General features: G+C 34.9%; 1 protein-coding gene across 1 annotated transcript in view; it reads left to right on the top strand.

Annotated features, from left to right (window-relative positions):
* SPTLC3 (serine palmitoyltransferase long chain base subunit 3) overlaps positions 1-19,596 on the top strand; it is a 106,108-nt gene that overhangs the window by 47,510 nt on the left and 39,002 nt on the right. Inside the window, exons 2-5 of the mRNA XM_070738151.1 lie at positions 3,334-3,525; positions 5,521-5,675; positions 7,504-7,652; positions 17,995-18,119. Of these exons, the coding sequence (XP_070594252.1) occupies positions 3,334-3,525; positions 5,521-5,675; positions 7,504-7,652; positions 17,995-18,119 (621 nt within the window). The remainder of the gene's footprint in view (positions 1-3,333; positions 3,526-5,520; positions 5,676-7,503; positions 7,653-17,994; positions 18,120-19,596) is intronic.

Genomic DNA, 19,596 nt, shown 5'->3' with positions numbered 1-19,596 from the left:
TCTTAGCTAAATTTTATTTTTTATGTGACAGAACATTGGTTGGCTACCCAAAATAAATAAAGAGATGCTTAGAAGACGTATTATTTAAATTTGAGTCAATTGTGGTGATAAGCAGCTAAAGAAATAAAACAATAAATATAAATTGATAAATATAAATTTAGTAAATGAATATGTTTATCTTTAAAATGTTTCCTTGTTAGTGCTGATATGAATGAGAATTCTTACCATGGGTTCAGAACATCTTGATTTTGGGGATCTTTCAGGTTACGAACAGAAAGAAATGAGATAAGATCGAATACTCCGCCTTTATCCATTGGGGACAGGTTGGTAAGGTAGACTTTTTAGTGTGTACAAGTAACAGGCTAATACTTTATACGTGAAACTCATTTAAATTACAAATGTGGGTGTTTCAAGCAAACCTTTGTTTAGTCCTGGAAATACTGTAATCAATGTAAGTTTTTGGTATACAGTATTCCCTCAATTTTCGCGGGGGATGCGTTCCGAGACCGCCCGCGAAAGTTGAATTTCCGCGAAGTAGAGATGCGGAAGTAAATACACTATTTTTGGCTATGAACAGCATCACAAGCCTTCCTGTAACACTTTAGACCCCTAAATTGCAATTTCCCATTCCCTTAGCAACCATTTAGATTATTACTCACCATGTTTGTTTATTAAAGTTTATTTTAAAATATATTTATTTATTAAGGACAGACAAAAGTTTGGCAATGACATATGACGTCATTGGGTGGGAAAAACTGTGTTATGGGGAAAAAACCCGCGAAATATTTTTTAATTAATATTTTTGAAAAACTGTGGTATAGACTTTTCGCGAAGTTTGAACTCGCGAAAATCGAGGGAATACTGTATTTGGTTTTGGATGTGTCTGGTTTGTATTGATTCATTGCAACTTTTCTCCCAGACTAGAAAACATGGAAAGTGTATGAATTCATAACTAGGGATCATTTTAGCATACGGTAGGCCTTTTTTTAAGATATGCAAAGAAGGGCACATCACAGTTTTTTCTATTATTTAGTGCAATAAGATATTTGGGTTGGTTGCAGAGGCAGCCAAATTTAAATTTAAATTATTTAATCATATTAAAGGTGCCAGCTTAGGATGTATATTCTGCTGTCTCCAAGTACTGTCCCATTCACTATCCAAATTTTTTTTTTTTGTCTTTGTTATGTATAATTCTTAAGTCTGGGGTATTATGTAGCAGGGGCCTGTCTGTTTAAATTCTAAAGTCCCACAGCATTTTAGCTTCTTCATTTTCTATTACTTTGTTTACTTATAGTCTAACTAGTTCTTATGTGTAAGCAAATGGTTTTTCTTGCAGATATTCCAATGCACAATTGTTGCTAAACCATTGCTTATAGCCAATCTGTGAAATGTTCTTGCAGCATTTGATTAGGTGATCCACTGTTTCTTCAGCTTTTTTGTAGAGGTGACATTTGTTGTCAGTTATCTTCTCAATTCTGGCTTTGTACACATTTATTCTTAAGATTTAGTCTTGTGCAACCAAAATTAACCCCTGTGTCTCTTTCACCAATTTTCCTGCTCTTAATCATTGCCTGGTCTTGGTATCTGCTTTGCCTGCTATATTATTTAAATATACTGGTCTCGTAATACTTTGCTTTGCTACAGCTCTTTTCTGTTTTTCATTTAGTCTTTCTTGTAATCCATTTTGGTCTCTGTAGATTAGAGCCTAGTGGGCCTTCATGGTATACCAGCTTCAATGCATTGTCCTTCAGATATTCTTCCAATAATATTTTTTTAATTCTTCAACTGTCTGCTATACTTGCAACATTCCACACCCACCTATTCTCCTTGGTAAGTATAGTCTGTCAACATGGCTGTTTGAATGAAAAGCATGATTCATTGTCATTATATTTGTGGTCTTCCTGTTCAGAGTTTTAGTTCTCCTCAAATCTAGATTACTATTCCAGCTATGTATCTAATGATTGGAATTGCCCAAGTGTTCATTGTCTTGATGGTATTTCCTCCACTGGGCATGGACTTTAAGATCTTTTCCACTCTCTTGACGTATTCATTTCTGACCTTTTCCTTAACTTCATTATGCTTGATATTGTAAGCTTGAAGGATGCCCAGGTATTTGTAGTAATCATCTTCATCCAAACTCTTGATGTTATTTCCACATGACATCTTCATTCCTTCAATTTTCACTATTTTTCCCCTGCTGATGATGTGGTGATACATTTGTCTAGTAGTCCAAACTCCATTGCAATATGTTAACTAGATAAACCGATAATGTTAGCAACAATTCTATTTGAGATTGTGTTTTTTGATGCAGCTTTAGATCATCCAAATGATGCTAATTAAATAATCAGATCCTTGTTATACTGTTTGAATTTTGGGGGCTTACCTTTTTTACACAAGAATAGAAACTTCCCTAATATAATTCTACAGTTTAGTAACTTGCTATAATAATTAGGATTTAGTTAGAAAGCCTAATTCAGGATTAGAATATTAAATTCTGAGCTACAGAAATGTGCTGCACCCCTTAAGTTCATTCTCTTTTCCTTACACTTATATCAAGTCTCTCTATTAATTGGTTTTCATTTACTTTTTACTCTTAGAACAAGTCAATTATCAAATCTGTTGGATTTGTTTGTTTGTTTGTTTGTTTGTTTGTTTGACTGATGACTGACTGACTGACTGACTGACTGACTGACTGACTGACTGACTGACTGACTGACTGACTGACTTGTATGCCGCCCAATCCCGAAGGAGTCAGGGCGGCTTACAAAAAATGCAATACAAAAGATACAAAGCAATAAGAGAAGTCGAATATAATATCTAAAACTAACCCCATGATAAAACCCATTTATTATAAAAAGACATAATCACATATATACACACTATTCATATAGTTTGGCCATGAAAGATGTAGATTCATGGCCCCCAAGCCTGCCGGCAGAGCCTGGTCTTTGTGGCCTTACAGAAGGCCAGTAGGGTGGGAACAGTATGGACGTTGGGGGGATAGTTAGTTCCATAGAGTCGGGGCAGCCACAGAGAAGGCCCTCCTCTGCAGTCCCGCCAACTTGCATTGCTTAGTCGACGATACCTGGAGGAGGCCAACTCTGTGTGTTATTATTAATATTCTTATTATTAATAATAATAATCATATTAGCAAAGAAATAGTAAATAACTAGAAACTCTGTTCACGATTAGTTAAGATATTTTTTGTGTGAATCTTTTTTTTTTAAAAAAAGTGGGCAGATGGTAGGAGTAAAACACACTAAAATCACTACACTTTTAAGTGGATAAATGTTTATTACTACCATATAACTTTGTGGTGTTTTTTTTTTTTAGGAAAATGGTGTGGCAAATGGATCTATCTATAAACGACCATTTAATGAATCCTTCGAACAACCACCCATGTATGTTTCTGTTCTTACATTTCTTGGTTTTGTATTTGCAACATTGTTTGGCTACTTGAGAGATTTCTTAAGAGACTATGGACTACAAAGCAAGATTGGCACCATCGAACGGGAAGAGCAAATGGTACGTAAAATTTGAACCTGTCCCAAGTTATTTCTCAAGAAGCAGAGCAGAATGGAAAAGGGAAAAGGCTGAAACAAGCAGACAAATACAGGCATTCAGCCTATTGCTTCTCCTGTGGATGGCTTAGACCAGTGATGGCGAACCTTTTTTCCCTCGGGTGCCCAAAGCATGTGCGCACACACTATTGCACCTGCACGAGTGCCCACACCCATAATTCAATGCCTGGCGAGGGCAAAAATTGTGTCCCCCTACCCCTTGGAGGTCCTCTGGAGCCCAGAAATAGCCTGTTTCCAAACCTCTGGTGGGCCTAGTCAGCCCTTTTTCACCCTCCCCAGGCTCCAAAGACTTGCCTGGAGCTTGCAAAGGGCGAAAACACCCTTCCCCATCCTCCCAGAGGCCCTCCGGAAGCTGAAAATGCCCTCCCAGAGCTTCCATCTGAGCTGAAAATCAGCTGGCCAGCGCGCGCATGCATGCTGGAGCTGAGGTAGGGCAACAGCTGGTGTTCCAGCAGATATAGCTCCGCGTGCCACCAGTGGCACACGTGCCATACCGTCGCCATCACTGGCTTAGACAAAAAGGATAATAAAATATGCAAATATGGAGTATTTCCTGACAGTGATTGTGGCAATTCTAAAATTTCTTGCCCCGAGTTCTAAAAACAAAATATGTCAGAAATTTAGGATTAACACTCATCAGCTCAAACCGGTATGTCAGTGTTTAGGAGGGCAACAGGTGTAAGTACAGAACCTTCTGAAAGCGGATCTGAATAGCTTTTAAATGCAATTAATAGGAAGGCACAAATCCGTGGTTCTCTTAGGTAATGTAGCTGCTGAGCTACAAAGTAACAAAATATGATTTTTTTTCTCATTACAATTTTGGACGGTTATGCATAAAGACAAGCTGTATCGATTCCTTTTAAACATATACACTCCCCTGTCCAGTAGCGGGTTCTAAAACCTCTTGCTACCGGTTCGCGCATGTGTGACACATCTGCACATGCGCAGAAGCGTCCTGGGTGAGTAGGCGGATCCTCCCACCACTACGGGCTCACAGAATCAGGAGCAACCCACTGCTGCCCCTGTCTTATTTATTTACGTCCTAGGTGGCTGGGAGGGAGCAGCATGGTAGCATAGAGGAGAAGACGCTCACCTTCCACTCAGAAGGTTGAGAATTCAATCCTAGGTGGCAGTAGAAGATGTTTCTCTCCTATGGTGCAAAGAAAAGACATCTGCAAACTCCGGGTATCTGGCCAGTAAATTCTCAGTGCTATCCAGTCTCCCTGATTCTACCCTGAACAGGGACTACAGAGTCATGGAAAGAAAGTTTTATGTGGTTATCTGGAAAGGGAGCAAATGATTTGCTTCCACATCTCATCTCAACTCAACTGAAAAGTATAATGAACAAAGAGCTTCTCTGCAATCCAACTACACACCACTCAGTCTGTGAGGCTGCCCAGAATAGGTAGCCCTGTAGGACATATGCCCAGTTTGAAGGTGGCAGATTTCATACTAGAGAGAATCCTTTACAGAGCCTCAGAATCCACAAGTTCATATATATCTCAGGTAGGCCTCACAAAATGTAACTCTGATTGCCTCATTAGATTGTGTTCAAGCATCATCCGCTATTTAAGCAAATATGTATGGATATCCGTAGATTGTTAGTTTGCTAATGTTAAACAACAAGGTTAATTTCTATTACAAGAGCTTTAATATTTCCCATAATATCTTTACAAGAAAGACAGATCTAATAATGACAGTATGGGGATTGAAAGACACAAGCATATAATGCCCTATGTGTTTATGTTGCCTTGTATTATATTAATTTTCCCAAAAGATTAAAATGTAAGAATTGAACTAAGGTTGGCTATAACGGACCTACAACATGTAACAGTTATCTGATAACTGTTATAGTTACTTAATTTTAATAAAAAATAAGTAAATACTAAAAAATGTAACACGGCAGGTTGTTTTTTTCTTTCTTTAAAAAAACATTCAGGATTTTGTCCCACTTTATCAAGATTTTGAACATTTTTTTACAAGAAACTTCTATATGAGAATAAGAGATAATTGGAACCGCCCTATCTGCAGTGCTCCTGGAGCAAAATTTGACCTGTTGGAACGTGTTTCAGATGACAACAACTTGACATTTAGGTGGGTCAGTCTACAAAGTGTTGTGGAATTGAAATTTGGCAAATCTTATAAAACATTTTGAACAAACTTTATCATAAAGTGATTTATGGCACAATACAGAAAACATTTCCTGTGGTAATATTTGATATTCAGGGTAAGCTATTTTTGATACATCTCTAAACATAGCTCAACTTTTCCAAAGAAGGCAGTACATTAGAAACACTGTCATTGTTGGAAGCACTAAGGAATCTGGTAAGGAAATACCTCTGAAATAATGACCCAACAGGACCTGGGCTATCTAATAATAATAATTTAAGGTTAGAAGTAATGTTCTGAAGGATTGTTGAATGTTGTATAGTCTTTATACTTATAAAAAAGGACATGTTCAAGCAGAGGAAGAAACGTAGTTCAAGGAATCTTCCAATAGCAGTAGGTGAAAGGTTACCACCCTTTTGGACATTGTGTCTTGTCAGATTTATCTCACTGTTGCCATTTATTTTTACTTAATTCAGCTTGCTGAAAATATTTTATTACAAACGCACATTTATTTATTTACTTACTTACTTACTTACTTACTTACTTACTTACTTACTTACTTACTTACTTACTTATTAGATTTGTATGCCGCCCCTCTCCGTAGACTCGGGGCGGCTCACAACAACAATAGAAAACAGTTCATAACAAATCTAATAATTTTAACGATTAAAAAAAGAAAACATTAAAATCCCCATTATTAAAGCATACATACACACAGACATACCATACTTAAATTGTATTGGCCCAGGGGAGATGACTCAATTCCCCCATGCCTGACGGCAAAGGTGGGTTTTAAGGAGTTTACGAAAGGCAAGGAGGGTGGGGGCAGTTCTAATCTCCGGGGGGGAGCTGGTTCCAGAGAGTCGATGCCGCCACAGAGAAAGCTCTTCCCCTGGGGCCCACCGAACGACATTGTTTAGTCGACGGGACCCGGAGAAGGCCAACTCTGTGGGACCTAACCGGTCGCTGGGATTCGTGAGGCAGAAGGCGGTCCCAGAGATATTCTGGTCCGATGCCATGAAGGGCTTTATAGGTCATAACCAACACTTTGAATTGTGACCAGAAATTGATTGGCAACCAATGCAGACTGCGGAGTGTTGGTGTAACATGGGCATACCTAGGGCAGCCCTTGATTGCTCTCGCAGCTGCATTCTGCACGATCTGAAGTTTCTGAACACTTTTCAAAGGTAGCCCCATATAGAGAGCATTACAGTAGTCGAATGTCAAGGTGATGAGGGCATGAGTGACTGTGAGCAGTAAGTCCCGGTCCAGGTAGGGCCGCAATTGGTGCACCAGGCGAATCCGGGCAAACGTCCCCCTCGCATCTTATAAAATACTTGTGTTGACATCCCTAAAATCATATCTGAGCACAGTCTGAGTTTATATAGAAATTTGTGATTGTCTTATACAACTTTTTTCCTGAAAGATAAAGTAAGATAAGCCTTTATTGTGGTCTTTGATTAGCATGTTTGTGTTTGCATGTGTTTATGTGTGTGTACATGCATGGACATGCACAAACATACAATACAAAAAAATACATTGTATAAATTTTAAAATGGCAATTAACAGGGGGAGGGGAAAATTTAAAGTATCAAAGAAAGCAGTTTTAATTGGATAATATTTTGTTGCTTCATAACTTTCATGAAAAACCTCCTTCAGCCTTGGCTAAAGAAAATATTATCTGAATTGATTTAGAAAGGAAGGAGGTTAATACCTCCTGGTATTAACTGCATTTTAAAATAGATTTGGTTAATTAAAAAGTATTTTAGTAATAATTAGATTTATGTTGTTATACTTTCTTTGATTATTGTAGGTTCACTGGAAGGATAATCAAGAATGTAATCAATATGGGTTCATATAATTACCTTGGCTTTGCAGAAACTGACCACAATGCTTTGAAAACAGTGAGTTCAGTGTTAAATAAATATGGCACGGGAATATGTAGCACCAGACAGGAAATAGGTGAGTTGAAATTATTATTATTATTATTATTATTATTATTATTATTATTATTATTATTATTATTAAAATCTGAGTCTAGAAATCTTATTTAGAACTATACTGTAGATTTGACTTCTTGATGAATTTTATTCATTACTCACATAATCTTAAAGCAATTCACTTGGGTGGCTACTCTCATACTTATTTACCTAGATACCCAACCACCCCCATAAACAACAACTTATTGCCTAACCAGAAACTCTTAAACTATGAGTAACTATCGCTCAGCTAAAACAGCTCATTTATAGGATTGCCTGGATTATATTTGAATTCACTTTAAAGCTTTCAAGAATAGGAGAGGTTTTTTTCTTATTCAGCTTTAAAATTCAATTTCAATTAACTTCATTTAAAAGCAACATTAATAGGAAGAGCTTTTAATACCAGAAGTTAATTTCATTTTTGTTCAAATGAAATAAAACTCTATAGGGCTGTTTTCCCTGTGCTACCTTAGCATAGTGATCCATTAATGTAATGCAGTCACATATTTTTCCCAGAACAAATTATTATAATGGCTAAAAACAGAGAAGGCGGAAGAAAAGTTGAATGGAACTCTTGTGTACCTATTCATTTATTTCATGATCTGGTCCCAGTTCACGGACATTTTTCATCAGCCTGGAAGTCCATCCTCTATTAACGTGCACACAAGGGAATGGAGAGTTCTAATTCTATCTCAAGTTGTGCTTAGTTGTAGTTATGAAGGCAGCAGCAATTTTTTAGGCAGAGGCATTATTGTGTGTAGAGATTCAATAATGTGGTACACCCATGATTGAAAAGATAACCTCCTTGTGATAAAATAATTCTAAAAAGCTATTATCAGAGTAGTGTTTTTCATCCCTGAGACAGGTGGGATTGAAAAAAATTGGCAACTGGTTCACTACCTGGTTGCTGAGTGGGTGTGACCATGGGGACGTGACCTATCAGCCTCCTGCACCATAGTGTGTATGGAGGTATTTTTTCCCTCTCCAGGCTCTGGAGGTTTTTGCCCTCTTCTGTCACCGGAGGCTCTCTGGAGGCCAGAATTGGCCCTTTTCTGGATTTCTGGTATTTCTGCTATGCCCATTTTTCACCCTCGCCAAACTCCAAAGGCTTTCTTTGATCCTCGGAGAGGGCAAAAACTGCCTCCCCCAGGCTAGGGAGGCCCCCTGGAGGCCAGAAACAGGGCCAATTCTGGACTTCTGGTACTTCTAGTAGGCCTGTTTTTTGTCATCCCCCAGGCTCCAGAGGTTTTCTTCAAGCCTCCAGGAGGATGAAATGGCCTCCCCCGGGCTCTGGAGGGCCTCTTGCGGGTCACCAGAGGCCAGAAATGGGCCTGTTTCTGGACTTCCGGTACTTTTGGTAGGCTCATTTTCACCCTCTCAGATCTTCCACACAGGCCCTGCACTTACCTGGCATCCAAAACAGGCCACAGGGAGAACTCCTGGGTGGGGCAGGCAGAGTACATAGGATCAGCCAGTCCTTGCAACAACTGATTCAGTGAACCATATGAAAGTTAATATCCAGTTCACCTAAACTGGTCCGAACCGGCTGAATCCCACCTCTCCAAGTTAGCAGTAAGCATTTCTTCCAGAAGATCCAATTGATATCTAAGTATTAGGATATTGCCTGCTAATAAGCCCAATTAGGTATTTCAGTGCATGTCAATAAGGCCAAGTACTTATTTCAGGGTTCAAAAAAATAGAAGATGTGTGGGTGTGGGTGTGGGTGTGTCTTTTCCGTTGAATCTATCCTAGTCTCCCTTAATTTTCAAATTCAGCAAAAACATGTGACATATATATGTCTTCGGAGAGGGGCGGCATACAAATCTAATAAATTGTTATTATTATGAAGTCTTTTTCTGCCATCAATCTTCTGTTTCTTATAGTGAAAAAAGAATTCTGATTAACGTTAGCAATAGTTTTGCTGAAGACCATGCAGAATAGAAAAGCGAGAGTCACTAAGCACTCAAGATTGAAATTTTATTTTATTTTTTCCACCATTAAGAGAAATTCTAATGGCTCATGAACCTTCTGGATGTAATTTATCTTTGTGGGAAAGTTAGCTTGCATAGATCTTCGTTTGTCAATTTCTCAAGCTTGAGGAGAGATTTATCATTCAGTGCAAAACAGCTATTCTGAAAATGTTTACTTTCTTTCTAATTAAAGCAGATAGAAACCATGGAGAGCTTGAAAATTATATGAGACATGAAAGTTCAAACAAAGGGAAGAAACCCAGTCCTTCATACTACCTTCTTGTAACTTCTGACATTACCCAAATTTTCAAATAGATCTATATTTGAAAGCTTGTTGGAAATTGTTTTCCTATGTCTCAGCAGTAAAAATGCCAAAAAAACCAAAGGTTGCCTTATATTAAGGCAGGCCATTCACCCATTTCATTTAATGTAAACTATGCTTATAGTGATCCTTTTCTCAGACAAATGTCTTTTCCCAGCCCAACCCAAGAACCCAAGGAAGCATGTACAGGTCCTCGATTTACAACAGTTCATTTAGTGACCATTCAAAGTTACAACAGCACTGAAAAAAATTGACTTATAACCATTTCTCACAGTTGCAACATTGCAGCATACCCCAACCTTGGTGACACAATTGTTAGAATATATTATTCCAGGTAAATTCTGCAGACTGCCAACGGTTCGATTCTGAATGACTCAAGTTTAAGTTAGCCTTCCATCCTTCCAATATTGGTAAAATGTGGACCCAGATTGTTGGGTGCAATATGCTGACTCTTTAAACCAGTATATAATTCTTAGTGCTATTCCTATTTTTCATGCCAATCACCATGGTCATGTGATTTACATTCAGATACTTGACTATTGTCCATATTTATGATGGTTGCAGGGTCATGTGATCATCTGCTGACAAGTAAAGTCAATGGGGAAGCCAGATTCACTTAACAGCTGTGTTACTAATTTAACAACTGCAGTGATTCACTTCACAACTCTAGCAAGAAAAGTTCAACATAAAGTTCAACAACACAAATTCTGAGCTTGATTGTGGTGATAGGTTGAGCACTGCCTGTATTCTTCAATTAAGATATAATTCCTTGATTTAATCCACATGAATGAGTGGGACATATGGTTACTTCACTCTACTACGTATGTAAATTTAACCTGCTCCAGTGAGCCTTGACAATCGGAACTGTTCATAACTGGATGTAACTTTGCCTTATCCTTCCGCATTAAAAGGGAAAATTTGATGAAACTAAACTGGGTTTTTCATTCCCACCCAAAATCTATTTGTCACGAACATTCTCAAACACCTCACCCTACCGCCCACAGAAGTTCCATTTTAATTAGAAATGTGCAGAGCAGTAGGGCTAATCTTACAAATCCTTGTTGGTCAGGTTGTGTGCCTGCAGTGTTGAGCCAATTCACATTATAGTTTAAACAGTGAGCCATTGCCATACAAATAAGGCTTGCGTGTTGATAGAATATCTTTAGCTTGTTAGGCTAGATTTTATTACACAAGATTGCTTTGATGATCTCTGTTATTACTAATTGAAGGAAATGGGATGGGTGAATTTATCTGGGCAGCTCATGATTATTCAGTGCATATATCAGGGTTTCTAATTTAATAGGAGGCAACAGAAGCAAAATATAATCCAAAAAATGAGAAACTTTCAAAGGAGGTTTAGCTATAAATCCATTTTACATAACATGGAAATTAAATGCATTAGCGTAGATCCAAATCTATTCAAAATCATGGCTATTCTCTAGTGGAATCTTCTACTCTAAGGAGATTTTTGTAAAGTTTCTCCTGACATGTTCTTATATGACATTTAGGAAAGTTCCCTTATTTTTCTGACATGAATAAAGAAATAAGTGAAAACTACTTTGTCCCCTTTCCTTTTTGGAGAGCAGAATAGATACAAACAGATATAGTGATTATATTATTTGCTATATTTTCAGAATTTAAAATATGTTGGGGGGGTAGCATTCAAAAGCTATGATACTTCAGATTATCTAGTTATAGTTTAGTTTTGCAATAGGAAAATTGAGAGAGGTAAGCAAAATTAAATAAATACATATAATATTGTATTATCTCTAAAATTTTCAATATACATGTGCAAAATAAAGAAGAAAAGGAGAAAATTGAAAAAAGTTAGCATTTCTAAATTTCATTAAGAAACAAAATAACGTATTTTTTGTACTTATTCATGAAAAGTCCAACTATTCTCCATAAGAAAGGATCATCTCAACTAATATGGAAAGCTCATCCTCTAGGGAAGCTACCGTAGCACTAGAACTAATGCTTTGGTCAACCTCAAGTAAACCTGCATTATATCTGAGATTATCCAATGAAATTATTGAATTTGGAGGCGTAAGGATATTTTTTGTTCTTATTTTTTCTCTTCTCCTTTTTTTTTTTATACAATAAGAAGACATCTGTTTTAATTGGACATTAAATTGGACATTATATTGGACATTGGCTTGGAGCATTTCTTTTTTGGAGATTTTTACTAAAGTATAACTTATATCTGGCATTTTTGGACTCTAGTTTCTTTCTTTTTTTGTCTCCTTTTTCCCTTTTTGGATTTTTCCTTTAGATTTATTAGATTTTTTCTTTCTACCTCCTTTTCTTAGTTAATTGATTATTATTACTGTACTGTCATTTTTCTTATATATATTCTTTCATATTTTTTAAATATATAAAATATTTTCTTTCCCTTTTTCCTTTTTTTTCCTTTTTAAAGAAACTCTTTCCAGTTTTTTATTGTTTTCCTTTTTTTAAAGAAACCCTTTTTATCTTTCTTCCTTTTCACTTGCTTCCTTCCTTCTTTTCTTTTTTCTCTCTCCCCTTTCTATCTTTTATCTTCAATTATTATTATTTTTTCCCCTTTCAAAATCACATTTATATCTTTTCTCTCTTTCATTATTAAACAGCTATGTGCTAGAATATTGGTTTCTTCCCTTCCCCCACCTGATCCCCTTTTTAAGGAGTCTAGGAACTCACTGAAATATTTCTTTACCTTTCCCCCTCTCCTTTCTTTTTCTTTTCCATTTTCTTTTCTAATTAAACCAAACAATTAATTATAGCACTAATTGAATTGAATTGATACATCTAATTTCTTTTTCTTTTTCTTTTTTTTCTGTTTCATTTTCCTATTAAGAATATATAAGATTTAGATTAAAATAATTTTTAAAATAAAATAATAACAGTAACTTTGGATTATGAAAGGTTCCCACAGGGCACAGAGTGTGACTTCAGTGACTACAATAACAAGGCGAAAACAACCAACTACTCCTGCCCCAACTTCTACACCCAGGGTCTCCCCAACTTCATCACCGTTACAACAAAGGACCATACCCACAATGTTGACCAAAGAGAAAGAAAAAGACAAGCCTACGATGGACCCTAGTTTTCAGATTATCCAAAAAGCACTAGCAGACATCAAGGCATTACAAACCCAGGCAAAAACTCAAAGTGACACAAACAAAGAAGAAATGAAAACTTATCTACAAGAACTGAGGCAAGAGATGAAGGAGATGAAAGACGAAATTAAAAAAGAAATTGCGGAACTTAAAACTGAATTAACTGAAGTAAAAGGGAATGTTGTCGAAATGGATGGAAATATAAAAGTCATGCAACAAAAGTTAGAAGACAGCGAAAAGAGAATACAAGTGACAGAAGAAAAAATCCAAGATGTGGGACAGAGAGTAGAAGAATATGAAGACCGTAACTATGCAGCCCGCAGAGACTTTGATATAGCAATAACCAATTTAGAACTCCACTCCGCACTACATGGTTTGAGGTTCCAAAACATTGAAGAAGAAAAAGATGAAGACTTACCTTCAAAAATGGCAGAAGTCATGGGAGCTATTTTGCAGTTAGACCCAACAGAACTGGTAAAAGAAATCGACGAAGTCTACCGAGTCCAGACCGGCTATGTAAGGCGCCATAATTTACCCAGAGAAGTCCACATTAAGTTTACAAGAAGAATCGTCAAAGACGAGATACTGAGATTCACAAAAAATGAATCCTTTCAACGCAATGGGAAAGAAATCACGATTCTGAAACAAGTTCCGAGGAGAGTCCGAGAGAGTAGAAGACAATATTATTTTCTTACAAGCATTCTAATTAGAAAGAACATTGTTTTCAGATGGCTGATACCAGAAGGTCTGACCCTAACATGGCAATCAACGAGAGTGAAAATAGAAAGTGTAGAACAAGCAAGATCTTTCCTAGCACGCAGTGGACTGGACAGCACTGCACAAATTCAGATTCAACCAAAGCGTAGTGACGATATGATGGGGGCCACAGGTGGTGGAGGGGAGGAAGCACTGGTGGTGAAGCAGAAACAACTACAGATCTCACAGGATTTAATTTTGGATACCCGACTCCGAGAACCAAAAGAAGCTAAAAGGTACTATAAATAAAGATGACACATGATCTGAAAATATTTTTAGTCAATGTAAATGGATTGAATAACCCAAGGAAGAGAAACCAAGTATTAATTAAACTTACGAAACAAAAAGCCCAGATAAATATTCTACAAGAAGTCCATATTAAAAAATCAAAAAGAAGTCTCCTTAAAAACTCAAAAGTGGGAAAATTATACACTACTTTGGCCAATCAAAAGAAAAGAGGTGTAGCAATGTATATTGATGAACTAATTGAATCAAAAGAAATATATAATGATGGGGATGGAAGGACTTTGATAGTACAATTAGATTTAGAAACAAGACCACTAACAATTGTCTCAATTTATGCACCAAATGATAATCAAAAACAATTTTATAAAGATTTACATGAAAAAATTAATGAGTTATCAATTGAAAATATGATAATAATAGGAGACTTTAATGCAATCTCAGATGACCAAATGGATTATAATGGGAAAAGAAAAGAAAAGAAAAAAAAGGTAATTTTACCGACGTCATTTTGGAAAATGAGTTCAGAATTATCATTAAAAGACGTATGGCGAGAACAGCATTTAAAAGATAAACAGTATACTTTTTATTCCAACCCGCATAAGACATGGTCTAGAATTGATATGGCTTGGGCTCCTATTCATATAATGGAACAAATAAGTGAAATAGAAATAGAGACAAATACTTGGGCGGATCATAACCCTTTGTCCATATATTGGAAAGGTAAAAGGAAAATAAAGAATTGGTCAATGTATAGAACTATAATAAAAGATCCAGAATATAAGAAATGGATAGAGAAGGAACTAGATATTTTTTAAAAAATAAATAAAAATACCGATACCACTCCTCAAAATTTATGGGATACAACTAAAGCATATATACGCGGACTAACGATATCATTTGTAGCAAAAAAGAAAAAAGAAAAGAAAAAATATCAAGAAACATTAGTAGAAGAATTAAGAAAATTAGAAATTTTAATGCAAAAAGAGGACAAGGATGACAAATTAAAAAATCAGAACGAATTAAAAAATTGAAAATTATAGACCTATTTCATTGTTGAACGTCGATTATAAATTTTTTATATCAATATTCGCCAATAAACTTAAAAGTATTATAAATAATATGATACATAGTGATCAAAATGGATTTTTACCAGGAAGACAAATTAAAAATAATTTAAGAATAATAGTTAATACTTTGGAATATTATGAGCAGCATCCTGAAAAGCAAATGGCACTTATATTTCTGGATGCCAAAAAAGCATTTGATAATGTGGATTGGAATTTTATGAAAATACAATTAAATAAGATGGAAGTAGGAACAAAATTTTTTAATATAATAGACGCTATATATTCTGAACAAACTGCTAAAATTATAATAAACAGTGAACAGACAGAAAAAGTAGTTATACAAAGAGGAGTAAGACAAGGTTGCCCAATATCACCATTGTTATTTATTTTAACTTTAGAAGCATTGTTGATAAAAATAAGAAATAAAAGGATTGAAGATTAGAAAAGAAACTTATAAAATACAAGCATTTGCCGCCGACGTAGTGTTTGTTTTGGATGACCCAATAGAATCTATTTTAAATTTAATAAAGGTGATCGAAGAATATGGGAAAGTTGCAGGATTGAAAATAAACAAGGAAAAGACGCAGATATTAACAAAAAATATGACTGAAATACAGAGAAAATATTTAGGAGATCTATCAAACATGAAGATCACGAAAAAAGTGAAATATTTAGGGATATGGATGACTTCCAAAGCCGTATCCTTAAAAAATGATAATTATCTAAAATTATTAAGTCAGATTAAAAACGATTTAGAAATATGGGGTAATCTATAATTATCACTTGTAGGGAGAATCTCCACAGTTAAAATGAATATCCTCCCAAAAATATTGTTTCTTTTCCAAGTGATCCCAATAAATCCAGGAACGAAATTCTTTGCCGAATTGAACAAGATAATAAGAAAATTCATTTGGCAAGGTAAAAAATCAAGAATAAAACAAAATTCATTAGAAGATCGTAAGGAAAGAGGAGGCCTAGGTCTCCCAAATTGGAAACTATATTATCATGCCACGGCCCTGACATGGATAAAAGAATGGCTGACATTAGAAAATCAAAGATTGCTTAATCTAGAAGGGCACGACTTGATGGTCGGTTGGCACGCATTTGTATGGTATGATAAATTAAAAACTCACTCATATTTTAAAAATAATGTTATTAGAAAAGCATTGATAGAAGTGTGGAATGAAATAAAGAAAAATCACTTTTTAGTAATGCCAGAATGGGTTTCACCCTTTGAAGCCATTGTACACCCGAATCTTAAAGGAAAAGGTAAGATTTGGAAATATAGTGACTTGTTAGATAATCAAGTAAAATTAAGAACAAAACAAGAGTTATACGAGTTAGGTATAGATTTAGATTGGTGGCATTATATGCAGATTAGTTCTAGATATCAAATAGACGTAAAGACTTATATTTTTTAAAAAGAAAACAATGTATTGAGCAAATTATTATTCCAAAACCAAACAAAGACAATTGGAAATGTTTATAAATATTTACTAAACCATAGAACGATTGGTTGGATACTGAAAGATAATATGATCAGTTGGTGCAAAAATTTTGGTAAAGAGATCAATTTAGATACTTGGGAAAAGATATGGATGTATAATTGGAAAATAACAAAATCAATCTCTTTTAAATAAACCCAAATTAAGATGTTTTATAGATGGCACCTCCCACCATATAGAATTTCTAAAATGTTTCCATCTGTATCGCCTATTTGTTGGAAATGCAAAAAAGAAGTTGGCACATATTACCATGCATGGTGGACTTGTTCTGAGACAAAAATATTTTGGAATAAAGTAGAGAATTGGATAAATGAAATAACAAAGGAGAAGATCAAAAAATCTCCTGAATTCTTCTTATTGGGTATTTCAAATATAAAGTATAAAAAAGAAATTTATTATTTAATAATACATATATTGGTGGTGGCACGAATAGTATTCGCACAAAAATGGAAAGAAAAGACGATACCAAAAGACACTGAGGTATTCAAAAAAATTATAGAATGTGCAGAATTAGACATGATGACTAAACGTTTGAACAATCAAACCGAAACAGAATTTTACAAAATTTGGGATAAAGTATATGATTGGTGGAATGTTAAAAACAGTACTAAAAATTAAATATACAAGAATAAATGATTATTCAAAAAATCATAAGATAGAATTAAATAGTTTATATTATAACTAACTTAGAAGTGCTTAATTTGTTTATTGCTCTTTAGATATATATATATATATATATATACAAGTATATCATTTTTTAAAACATAAAGAAATTTAATCAATAATTTTAATCTTAAAAACATAGAATTAAATTTAATGATAATGTAATTTGCAAGTGTGGTATTTCTGCATAGATCTGGTAATAGTTAGAGTTTTTTATATTCTGTATTAGTTAGACTTCTACGATAAGCGGAGCAATGGTAGCTCCTTAAATGTTCAATGTTGTATGTCTTTGTTTGTCCTTTTTTGAAAATAATAAAAAATATTTTTTTAAAAGAAATTATTGGCTGTAATGTTTCTGTGAAATTTTCATTTTGTTGCATTCTTCTGCTTTTTGTGGAGGATGTTTGTTGTTTGTTTCTCTTCAATCCTCAATGCATTTCCAGTTTTGTTTGTATTTCTTTTTATCACATTATCACTATCTATCTTAAAAATTGGAATATAGGTGCTTTAACTATAACACAATTTATATTTTCCCTATAAGAAACATACCACTTTTTATTATAAATTTAAAAATGAAGAATTTTTAAAATTGTCAGTGCTGATATGTGAAAGTAAATAAATTTGTATTATAGTTTAACTTAGATGTTCATGAATGATACTAATGAGATCCTTTAAATATTTTTTGCTGCTTATAACAGGAAACTTTGATAAACATGTGGAATTAGAAAATACGGTAGCACAATTCCTTGGTGTTGAATCAGCTCTGGCATTTGGTATGGGGTTTGCTACAAATTCTATGAATATTCCAGCATTAGTAGGGAAGGTAAGTGAACATCCTTCCAAATATACTACACTATACATTGGAAAGCTGTGTTATTTCTTTTAGAAAGCAAGACAACCTGTGGTACTTCTCCGCATATTTTGCATTAAACTTAATTGATTTAATAATTAACTTTTGCTTCTAACACTGCTATGTTGAAGGAGCACATATTAGGATAACCTCTAGGAACTGTTTCTCCTACTTAAATATTGCTGAACTAAATAAAATTATACAACAGCAGACTAATTTCATTTGGGCAGTGTTTAAGAGAGGGTTTCTGATATTTAACAGAAATGAAACCATTGTTGTGTTACAGTTGTGGGTTCTAAAACCCGTTGCTATTGGTTCGTATGCTCGCTCAAGTGCAACGCTTCTGTGGATGCGCAGAAGTGTCCAAGGTAGGTGGGCAGAATCTCCCACCACCGTTGCTACCTGTTCTAAGAACCGGGCTGAACCGGGAGCAACCCACTTCTGGTGTGTTATAAGAATTTTAATTATACACACAATGGAACAGTTTTGTCAAACTGTTTATGTGTTTACAGATGGGAAATCTGTACGATTCAGGAATCAGGCTATTAGAAAATAGACTTGATGCATTCTTAATTTTTTTATTGATGAGGTAATACTACGGTCATTAAGTATTAACTTATAATAAAGTATAGTTGTTAAAAATCATAGTGCCTATAATTCAATGAAGGGACTGTGCTAAAGGCTTCATTTTTAAAAAACAAAATCTATGTGTTTCTTGTATATGGTTGCTGAAATTATTTTTGTAAGTCTGTTTAGGATTGCATAATTAGGAAACTGTCAAACTGTACTACTTGAATTGGCATTCATTAAGAAGCATGTACACAATTCTATGATTTCATCAAAATGGTGAAGCAAGGATTATAACACTGAAACATTCATGTTGTCAACTGTTGATGCCTCTGATTTTGTCTTGTCCACGAACCAAGAGATACATTTACTGAGTCTTCTTTTTTATCTCTGTCCAAAACAAAAAAGACTAATTCATGTTGATAAATAGTACATTCTCAGTATTCCATGGCTGCGAATCAGGGGATTTTTTTTCATCTTATGCTGTTGTTGTTTAACTATTCCTCTGCAAAAACAATCCATCATTCCTGATGCCTTGAAAAATTCCAAATGTAAGGATATAGCCAAAAAAAGAAAAATGAGTTTTAATAAGTATTGATCATGCTAAAGATATTTGATATATTTCAGACCAAAATATGGTAGAAGAAATCTGAAATATTATCAATATTCTAATTCCTAAATTAGTACTAATTAAATACAGATCTCATCCATTTTCTTCAATTTATTTTATGAGCATAGGATTTTGATGCTTCAGTTAATTCTTCTCAGATCTTTAACAAATACAAATAGTCTTCAACTTACAATAGTTCATTTAGTGTTTGTTGAAAGTTACAGGCACTGAAAAAAAGCGGCTTATGACCCTTTTCAGACTTATAACTGTTGC

This window comes from Erythrolamprus reginae, chromosome 1, assembly GCF_031021105.1.
Source record: "Erythrolamprus reginae isolate rEryReg1 chromosome 1, rEryReg1.hap1, whole genome shotgun sequence".
Taxonomy (NCBI): domain Eukaryota; kingdom Metazoa; phylum Chordata; class Lepidosauria; order Squamata; family Dipsadidae; genus Erythrolamprus; species Erythrolamprus reginae.
Note: the sequence above shows the minus strand (reverse complement) of the source record. Positions and strands in the feature narration are given on the sequence as shown.